General features: G+C 35.1%; 1 protein-coding gene across 1 annotated transcript; it reads right to left on the bottom strand.

Annotated features, from left to right (window-relative positions):
- Nucleotides 1-5,100: 5,100 nt before the first annotated feature.
- Nucleotides 5,101-7,945, bottom strand: LOC129226685 (uncharacterized). Its single transcript, XM_054861315.1, has 3 exons — nt 7,858-7,945; nt 6,553-6,734; nt 5,101-5,460 (listed from the first exon to the last, which is right to left on the bottom strand). The coding sequence occupies exons 1-3, from the start codon at nt 7,943-7,945 to the stop codon at nt 5,101-5,103; spliced, it is 630 nt and encodes a 209-aa protein (XP_054717290.1).
- Nucleotides 7,946-11,410: the final 3,465 nt, after the last annotated feature.

Raw genomic sequence — 11,410 nt, 5'->3', positions numbered from 1 at the left:
ACCAAAAGCTCAAAAACGAAATTGTGGGGGGGGGGGCGTAACGTCATTAAAAAATGTTCTCTATTAGGTTAGGTTCTCTATCTTTGGAAGCTTTTAAAAATTCAAGTTCTATGAACACGGCTTTGGGTTTTGTTTGGTAACAATAAGGGAAATGTAGGGTGGAAGAGGCTCCCTCCCAAAATTCTTCTCGAAATTAAAGTGCGTTTTATGCATTTTTTGAGAATTTAGTTTTTGTGAGGCTTTTTCATGGAAATTTCTGAAAGAGGAATTGACATTTGAAAATGTTCACGGGGTCAATTCCACTTTCATTGGTCGTTCACCGGCGATTTTTTTAAAATTTATGTTTTAAAAACATAAAATTGGCCTTTAAAGAATGGGTCGAAGACGTTAGGAGAAATGTCTGTTTTTTATAATTTTTCTAGGAACATTTTCAAAAGTAAAATTTTAAAAACGAAATTTTAGACCATCTTTGAACATGTTCGGTGAGTTCTGTGTTTTAGGAATCTTGCTTGGAAAATTTTTGAGGCTGAAATTCTTAAAACACATTTTACGCTATCTATAATCATGTTTTATTAGAAGAGTTAGGTTTTTGTTCGAGTGCTATCCTCAGAAATTGAATAAAATTGAAGTTTTAAAAACGTAATTTTACGGTGTACATTGAGACGTTTGATGAGAGTATAGATGATGTCTCTCTTAAGTGTTTCCAAAATTGAAGGCTTAAAAATTTACATTTAGGCTACGTTAAGTGGTTTTAGAGAAAGAAAGATTCGGGAGCTCTGTCCGAAAAATTTTCGTCACTTAGAAAGTCTTTCCGGAGTTATCTTTGGTGATAAATTGGGAAAGGGGGAGTGTGACCGGTCAAAATCGTTTTTTAGGCTATGTGGACTAAGTCAAGGGAGAAGAGCGGGTAAGTAGCTCTCTCACCTGAAAGTTTTAAGAATCAGTCAGTCCTTAAAATGCAGTTTTAACTTATCTTTGGTGACACTAAGAAAGGTTTGAATATCGGGATGTCTCCCCCAGAAATTTTCCTAAATTAAAGGCCTAATAATATAATTTGTGGTTCTCTTCGGTGTCCTCAAGATGAGTCAAATTTGACGCTTGCAGAAATTGCTGCCTGAGACGAATTTTGCTACTCTACCTAGATCCGGCCCTTATGGATAGCCGAGTTTTAATTTATACTGTAAACTCTTCATTAAAAAAACTTAAGTTCCTTGACTTATCACTGCCACCCTCACAGTCTCTAATTTCAGGCAAAGGGAGAGAGAAATAAGCAATTGTGCAGATATTATGCTAGCAAGAAAACACGCATGTTTTGAAACAGTAGTTTTTTTTCTCGTTGTCACACAAAAGTCATACTTTTCGAAGAGACTATTTTTTGCCTCCATTAATGGATTTTAAGTAAGATTCGTTTGTGTTTTTTACGCATCAAAAGTGTAAAATTACCACTCCCAAATATGAGCAGCACCAGGAGGACTGCCCCCTCTGGCTAACTCTAGCTACGCCACTGACTTTATGTAACATTACTTTGTTTATTTTACATCAGTAACTGTTGACATTGCGTTACCTTCCGAAATCATTATTGTGTATATTTCCTACTCTTACTAAAAATTGTTTAAACATTTTTTTTTTGAAAATTATATCAGTCTTACTTACATTTATTCTACAGTTATATTCGAGTTCTTAATTTACATAAAGTTAACTAATGACTTTATGGTGAAAACTAGCACATGACGTGACACAAGGTTTAGATATGTTTAAATAACGCCTAACTTTAAAACTAGGCAAAAACGACGATTAACATCCTATGTTGCAATAAATATAAAAATTATATCTTATGTCTCTAATGTTTTCTTATAATATTATAAGGAAAATATAAAGTAATAACATTTCAAAAATTAAATATATTCAAACTGAATCCAATATCGGCATCCATATTAACAACTAAAATACAACTGAATAATCATCACGAGCATCTTTGTTCTAAAGATTTGACAACTCCAACTGTTGCCATTCATAACTTCAATAATATGTTACACCTCCCTTTTCAGATCAGACATAGTCCCTCAAGTAGGAAGGTCGCCTAACTACCCTCCCACTACGAGTAACACAGTTCTTATTGTTGATTTGTCCTTGAGCTACATTTTGTCTATTTTGATTTATTATTGTGCTTGGAGGAGGATCCTTCTGGGTATTCTACCATTTTCTGTCTTAACTAAGTATGACCTTGTTGAACAGTGTTTTTTCACAATCTGAGCCTTTTCCCAGTGACTACCCACTCTTATAAGATCATTTTCTCCTTCAGCAAAGTCCGGTCTGTGCCTAGCATTCATATTGTAATAGTACTGCGTTTTCTTTCTTATGGCTTCAAATTTCTCTTTGCAATTTGTTGCTATTTTCGGCTTCAAGAAGGAGGGTTTTGTTGGCAATCTAGTACGAAGACATCGACTCATTAATAGTTGAGCGAGTGATGTGTTTGTTTCAGTGATTGGAGTATTTCTGTGCTCTAACAGAGCTTCTTAAATGTTATCTTCTCCAGATTTACGAATAATATTTTTAGCTATTCCTACCATTTTTTCTGCAAATCCATTTGATTTTGAGTAGTGGGGACTGTTAGTAATGATTTCAAAACCCCATTTTCTGGAAAACTCCTAAGTTTTCAAACTTGCAAACGGCATATTATCACAGATAACTTTCTGCGGTATACCATGAGTTGAAAACAGTTCTTTTAATTTTGGTATTATTTCATTAGCAGTTTTGTTACTCAATCTTATTATATATAACCATTTTGAAAAATAGCATCCCACAGGTAAGTAATTTACACCCCCATACTCACATATGTCCATTCCTATTTTTTCCTTTGGCAAGTTTGGAACTTCGTGACTCAAAAGAGGTTCTTTGACATTTTTAGATTTATACATATCCCAGTTTTCACATTTTGAAATCATAACTTCAATATCTTTGTTGATTCCTGGCCAAAAAATCACTTGTCTGGCTCTTGCTTTTTCAATTCCACAATGTGCAGTGTGAATCACATTTAACATTTCATTTCTGAGATATTTCTGAACAATAACTCTATCATTCATAAATATTAAACCCCCATCTACACACACCCCTGATACTTTGACCCAAAATATCAGGACATGAGACAATCCTTCATCATTTAGTGCAGCAGCAACAAATTCTTTCTGCTTATCAGGACTAATTTGTACATATTTCTTTAAACTGTGAACTATTTCTGTTATTTCACCATCATCTGCAACTGGCTCTGATAGAAATGATCTTGATAACAAATCAGCAATATACATATTTTTCCTTGGCAGATATTTTAAATTTAATTGATATTTAAGTAATTTTATCTTCATGCGCTGCAATCTAGGTGACATGACATGTGCCACATTTTTACTCATTATAGATACTAACGGTTTATGGTCAGTAAGAACTTCCACAGGTCTCCCATAAATCAGATAATGGAATTTATTTGTTGCAAATACAATGCTCAAAAATTCTTTCTCGATTTGAGCATATCCTTTTTCTGCGTTTGTTAAACTTCTAGATGCAAACGCGACTGGACGTCCATCTTGTAATAAACAGCAACTCAAACCATCTTTTGAACTATCGGCTTGTATTACAATGGATTTGGAGCTATCAAAAATACTCAGAACAGGAGCGCTGACAATTTTTTCCTTTAACTTACTTAAAGCAGCTGCATGTGCTGGAAACCACTGCCAATTAGTATCCTGCTTTCATAACTCCGTTAAAAGTGCTGTCAGTATAGAGACTTGTGGTATGAATTGCCTTAAGTATTTGATCATTCCTAGTATTTTCTGAAGTTTTTTTTTATTAGTGGGTTCGGAGGCATATCAACTACAGCTTTTACATAGTCTGGGTCTGGTTTCATGCCTTCTAACCCGAAAACATAACCTAAATACTTGACTTTAGAAACTCTGTACTGAATTTTGTTTTTATTGAGTTTAACATTTAGCTCTTGAGCTCTTCTGAATACCTTAGCTAATACCGCATCGTGTTCAGCTAAAGAATCTCCTGCTATAAGACGATCCTCAAAATAAATTACAACTCCGGAATGTCCCCAAAATTCTTCTCGTTTGTTTTTTTCAAAAAGTTCTGGAGCGCATAACCCCATAGGAAGTCTCAAAAATTTGTAACAGCCAAATGGAGTATTAAATGTGCATGAATCACTACTTTTTGTATCCAATTCCATTTGAAAAAAAATCCATTTTTTAGGTCCAAAACACTAAAAACTGTTTTATTACATAACTTAGTAACAAGTTCTTCAACTGTTGGAATCAATGCGTAATCCCTCTTGATAGCCCTATTTAAGTCTTGTGGATCCATACATAATCTGAGTGAACCATCAGATTTTTCTATTATTACTAGATTGCTAACCCAATATTGCAGATTCTCTACTTTTTCAATAATATTTTGATTTTCCAATTCTATAGATTTCATTTTAAGTTTCGGACGCAATGAAGTGAGTACTCGTCGTGGAGGACGAGCTATTGGAGAGTAATTTTCTTTTAATTTAATACTGCATTTACCAAATTTTCCCACTCCTTCAAATACATTTGTATTCATTCGAATAAACTCTACGACAACATTGCCATAACTAGCACTATTTAACCATTCGTGCAGTTTGGATGCTTTAACATCACATGACATTATTTTTTCACAATTCAAACTATCATAACGCTTGAAATTATCCTCAACAATTTTCAATAACTTTAGTTTTATACACCCATCTAATCCAAATAATGGTTTTGATCTATTATTAACAATAACAAAATCTATAATTGCTTGTTTATCACCCACAAAGCATAATAATTTTATCCCACCCAAGGGCTTAAATCTCTGAACCCCATAAGCCTCTAATACAATACTGGTTTTATCATACTTCAAATTTTTACCTATCGATAAAAATATATCCTCCGGCAAAACACTTATCTGTGCACCCGTATCTACTTTAAAACTTATTTCTTTATCACAAATGCGAATGTTTTTCGTCATTTCAATGGCAGATAATCTACATTACCTATTTGGCATACAGTAACAGATTCTACATAAATTGTTAGTATTGTTATCTTGTCATTCGTGTATGTTTCTCTCTGGCTCTGAGTAGGAAATTTCTCTAATATTTCGAGACTTGCAAACTGAAGAGAAATGGTTAAGGTTTCCACAACGATAGCAGTGTTTTCCATAAGCCGGACATTCAGACCTCTTATGTTTACGATTACATTTCTTGCACTTTAAAGTCGCACAACCGGATTCACTTGAGAATTCATTATTGGAAGGCTTAGCATCAGCTGAACTTTGCTGTGTATTAAAATCGTTCTGTTGATTTCTAGATGATCGCAGAGAAAATCGCTTCATTGTATCAACATTTTTAGCTTGAATTGTTTGAGCTTGTGTCCTACTCAATTCAGCAGATCGACAAAGTTCTGCAGCCTTGAATAGTGAAAGCTTACCCTCTTGCAGTAATCTTTCCTGCAAACCTCTGTGTGCGATACGTAGGACTATGCGGTCACGAACAACACTATCTACTTATTCAAATACAAAAACAAAAGTGACGACCAGCAACAGGCTCTGGGCCCAGCCAGACTGGTCCTAGTCAATTTACAATCCCCAGTGAAGATCAATGGCCCTCTTAAAACTATCTACTCCCTTGCTCATTACCACCTCTTCCGGTAAACTGTTCCAAGGTTCCACTACCCTGCTAAAATAATAATTTTTTCGAATATCCATGTTAGCCTGAGATTTAAATAACTTAAAACAATGACCCCTTGTCCTGTTTTCAGTGCTAAACTTCAGCGTCGTAACATCTTTCATTTTAATAAATTTAAACAACTGAATCATGTCCCCTCGGTCTCTTCTTTGCTCAAGACTCTACATTTTTAGCCTTCTAAGCCTGAAATCATAGTCTAAATGAGAAAGTCCATTTATTAGCCTTGTAGCCCGCCTTTGAACCCTTTCCAATACATTAATATCTTTCTTAGGATAAGGAGATCAAAACTGAACAGAATACTCCAAATGTCGTCTTACCAAACTTCTATATAAGGGAAGAAGAACTTTAGATTTGTTTGAAATAGATCTATTGATAAACCCAAGCATCTTATTGGCTTTGTTACTAGCTATGCTGCATTGTTGGCTAAACTTTAAATCCTGACTTATTAAGACTCCCAGATCAGTAACTTTTTCTGCCTGACTAATGACTGAACCTTGCAAATAATAACTTGTACACTTATTTCTATGCCCTAAGTGTAGCACTTGGCATTTCCCAACATTAACAGCCATACCCCATTTATCAGCCCACTCCGTAATATGATCTAGATCCTCTTGCAGCCGATTTGCTTGTTCTTCATTTTCTACACTCCCCATAACTTTGACATCATCAGCAAAACAATTCATGTTCCCAGAAATATTTTTATGAATATCGTTCATAAAAACAATGAACAAAACAGGCCCCAACACTGATCATTGAGGGACCCCGCTTAAAACCTCACTCCAATTAGAATAATTTCCCCTTACAACTACCCTTACTTGATCGCCAAACTCGCACGACTTCACTAATTTTCTTAAATTGGTACAAAAGGAATCAAAATTTTCACCTTGCCATTGAACTCGATTGTTAAATATAAACCTTTCAACTACCACATTCTTTTTTGGTGTTGCATATAGCTCAAATGCCTCAATAACCTTTTCATAATCTTGTTTGTCGTCATCTGACAAATCAAAAGGTATTAAAAATCTCTATGCCTTCTTCAATAACTGCATTTAGTAGCATGGCTACTTTTACTTCAGCTTTCTTTTCCTCATTTCCGGCCGCACGCCGTCATATAAATGCGAAACTGTTGTCTAAATTTTCGCCAATTATCCGCTACATTTCCGACGAAACTCGGGCCATTGGTGGTCTGCAGTATTCCATTGTTTCCTTGAAGTGGTTCAAACTTTCGACTGCGCCATGTTATGTTTTCTTATAATATCATAAGGAAAATATAAAGTAATAACATTTCAAATATTAATTTTATTTAAACTGAATCCAATATCGGCATCCATATTAACAACTAAAATACAACTGAATAATCATTACGAGCATCTTTGTTCCAAAGATTTGACAACTCCAACTGTTGCCATTCATAAATTCAATAATATGTTACAATGCCAAAGAAAACATAAATAAAATAATGAAAACACCGTTTATAATATTTTTCTTACGGAAAAATGTCTAACCCATTTTCATGCGCAATATAAAAGGTCATTCTAATTTCCTTGAAATCGATTTTTTTTCGTTCTATCAAAATCTCCCTAAATTTATGCTTGTCTTAATTGAATCATGTTGCACAAAGCATTTTATCCTTTTTAGCGCATCTTGAGGAATGTTGAGGTGCTATGAGAGCTTTTTTCGAAATTATAATCGTTTTTTGTATCACAAGAAAAGCAGTGTTTTGTATGTTTAAGTTAACATCGTGCTTATTGTATAAAAGTACACTCAAAATGACGCCACAAGATGGCAATTTAGCACCAGTAATTTGAGTCTTTGTCGAACCAACAAGAAAAGTTCGTTACCGTGTCATGATTGCGTGAAAATTACTCTATCAGGTATTTACATAAGCTACAACTGATAACTAAACGTGAAATTGCTGTTTCAGATGAATTAACTCTAAGAAAGGTCCTGGGGGGGGGGGAGGAAAAGAAAAATTCTCTGAAGCGCAGCACCTTGCGTTTTAAGCCATTTAAATTTTTCAACCATTTGTGTCACCACTATTAGAAACACAGAAAAGGCCGAAAATCTACACGCTGGCTTTGGGGGCGTATGTTTACATAAATTAATGCCGTCTAGGATACTTTGTGCCCACGTTGGGGGAAGGAAATGACCTTCTTTCACTTCAGCTGGAACGGGCGCTGAAGAGTGGTATGCCTGACCAAAGGCCATATGTGTACATGCAGTCAGTAACATAAAAAAATTCACAAAATTAGAATGAGAGAATGGTCAGTCTGGATATACGGTAGCCGCACCAGTAACAGACATGCTTAAGACATCGCTCTCAGGTTAACTCAATTTTCTGAGCTATTTAATGTATTCAGACTTTTAAAACTATCTTTCTCTCATGCAACTACATCTCGTTTAACGTTAGGTTGCTTCTAGCTTCTCTAAAATGGTTCATCCTTTTTACTCTCTTCTATATCTAATATAAAGGAGAAAGTATTGAATTCGTGCAAATTTTCGAATTTTGACGGATTCGAACGTTTTGAGTCCATTTCGACCATTTTTGGAAAATGTCTGTCTGTCTGTGTGTGTGTGTTACGTCTGTGTGTGACCAGTTTTTTGTGGCCGCGTTAATCGAACAAAATTTGGTACACATATGTGCCGCTATGTGAACTTGTGCCCGTTGGTTTTTGGCGGGAATTCCTCCAAGGGGGGTGGAGCAATGGGACATTTTTTGAGTTATAAGTGCCTGCTATTGCCCAGCAAGTAACTGGCGGAATCAAACAATTTGGTCTGGATGTTCTGGATGTTGCCCCTAACAGGTACAGGTACTGCTTCAATTTTGGTGTCAATAGCTGAAACGAGGGTTGATCTATAGACCGCTTTTGTCGTCAATTGTGACTGTTCTATCTCAAGAAAAAATGAACAGAATCAAACAAAAATTTATCGACAAGTAGCCCTTAGAGGATATAAGAGTTGATTTTATTTTGGCGTCAATAGCTGAAAAGGGGTTGGCGCAATCGAACGTTCTTTTTTTTTCATTGCGAGTGCCATATCTCAAGTAATGCTACGTTCTGGTTGAAATTTGGAACAAATGTGAACCTATATGTAAACAGAAGTTGGTTTAATATTGGCGCCAATCGCTCCATGGGGGGGGGGGCTGATTTTTTTTTTGTGCGAATAAAAATATTTTTATAAATGCTACAATAAGTCAAGCATGGGGAGAGATCAGAGTTCATAAGAAAGATATAGAAGAAAGTTTCGTGATGGCAACAACATACTATTTTTTTTTTTTTTTTTGCTTAATTTCGAAAAAAAGTCCGACCCCCCAGTAACAGACACCGACAATTCTGATGATACCCAGTAACAGATAGGGTGATGAAAGGATGGACAAAATTCCCCTTTTCTCTTCAAATTGTGCAAAAGTTCTTTATTTTTAGATCTAAACCCTTATTTAATTCAAATATACTCGAAACAGCGGCAGACCACGCGGCAGACTTCATAACCTTCCACCACTGCCATGGAAATACCAACTGGCTCATAAAATTCCCCCTAATAACACTAGACGGTTGCGCCGTATTCATAAGTCACAGCAACATCAGTTTTCCCGCCTAAAATTCTTATTTTAATCCACACTTACGACAGTCTGTTACTGGACCCTTGTCTGTTACTGGTGCCGTTACTCTAGCAATACCTATTGTAGTTCAAAAATACATAAAAATGAGAAATTGCGAATTTTGTTTTGTATGAGAAAACCAATTGCGGGAGCGTCACACACAATAAATTTTACTTTAAACTTAAAGACCACCTAATAACAAAAATAAATAAATAAATAAATAAATAAATAACCGAAAAACAAAAACAGGCAAAAAATACAAATTTTGACTGTTTATATGGTCCCCTTATTTGTGTTTAGGGAAATAGTCACCATTTAAAAAATTACTAATTCAAAAAACTTGAGATTTGTGCGACCAACACTTAAAGCGATATCCAATTTCTAATTTTTAAGGAACCATGCAAAGAATGAGATTGTAACATATCGCCCTTTCAGAAGAATGACACGTTTGCGAAGTAAAAAAAAAGTATTTTTCATTGCTGTGAAAAAAAAAAAAAAAAAAACAGAATTGCAAATGTTGGGCCATGACACGTAAAACCACACTACAAAAGCCAAAAGCTCGTTCAATTAAAAAAAAGAAAAAAACTCACTCCATGCACACATATAATTTTAGCACTTGTTAGCCGCTATATTTCCCCCCAAATGGTGTTATTAACGGCAAGCGTTAAGTGGTGTAAGTCACAAAACACTACGTCTCATATCTCCGATAATATTGGTCTCACCAATGTCGAACATTTTGCTTTGGAACTATTTTTTCCCTAAACATTTGTTACGGTACGTAGGTCCCGTATAAAAAGTTAAATTTTGAATTTTTTAATTTTTTTTTTCGCTTCAAATCTTAGTGTTTTATTAACTTAATTCAGCACCCTATTTTAAAGATTTTTTTCAATTGGAAGAATGCATCTAGGACTAATTGTTGCAACAATAGAGTTCTTGGAACCCCTCGTATAGGAAATATTATTTCATTGATTTGAAGCTGAGATGCGTAGATTGGGTTCGAACAAAATAGCTTTCGAAACATTCAAATCTATCTTCTATCTTCTATACATACAATAAAACAAGATGTTTGTGTGTGTGTGTGTGTGTGTGTGTGTTTGTGGCGCGCATCCTGGGAAAACGGTAAGGCCTAGAAAGATGAAATTTGGTACACAGGTGCAGTTTTTGCTGAAAATGTGCACCTCGGGCTTCGATTTTTGATATTTTAATTAGAAAAAAAGTTATTTAATGTTTTATGTTATTTTTAGCACTTTTTAGTACTTTTGACCTCACAGATCCCGAACCAATCGCGCCAGACGGATATTTTTTGTACTATTGTGTAGGAAATTTAATTTTAAATATGATGAATGAAAAAATTTGAAGATAGAGCAATTTTTGTATTTTTTATAGATTTTTGAAAAAACCTTTATTTTGCATTTTTTTCTGGGTTTAGTTTTTTTCGAAACCCATCCTGCGACAAGTATTGAACCCTCAATTCTAAAATTTTAGTCGGTAATAGTAAAAACATTCCGCCCCCTTCAGAAGAAAAAAGTTTTGAAAAATACGCAACAGTTTTTTTTTACAATTTTTTTAATGGCAGAACACAACGCGAGCTGTTCGCTTGCCGGCTGATTCCGAGCTTACCTCATCACGTGATCCATCTGAAATCGTTTGCCTTCTCTTCACTTCTTTTTTTTTTTTGCAAGAGCTACTTTTTGAACACTACGGGGAACATAGTGCCTTTATTTTTGAGGGCTACTTTGATTAAATAAATAAAGCCCGCGCTTTTTTGCATGATCTTCGTTTCTGTTACGAATTGGCGGTTAGGTTAGGTAGATACAGAGATAGATAGAGGTTGAGTGGACAAAAAATGTTTTTGTTTTCGAATTAATACTTATATAAATAAAAAAAAGGTTGTACTGTCAGGAGGTAGACATGCGCAGATCGTATAGATTGATAGATAGACAAATAATAGAGTTCGATATAGCAGATGGACAGCAAGAAAGAGGCATGCCCGTCATTTAAGGAATTTCAACGGGGTGTCAGTGCCCCCCCCCCACACACACACACCATGACTTTGAAAAAACAATGCTTTCACA

Source organism: Uloborus diversus, chromosome 7 (genome assembly GCF_026930045.1).
Source record: "Uloborus diversus isolate 005 chromosome 7, Udiv.v.3.1, whole genome shotgun sequence".
In the NCBI taxonomy this organism is placed as follows: domain Eukaryota; kingdom Metazoa; phylum Arthropoda; class Arachnida; order Araneae; family Uloboridae; genus Uloborus; species Uloborus diversus.
Note: the sequence above shows the minus strand (reverse complement) of the source record. Positions and strands in the feature narration are given on the sequence as shown.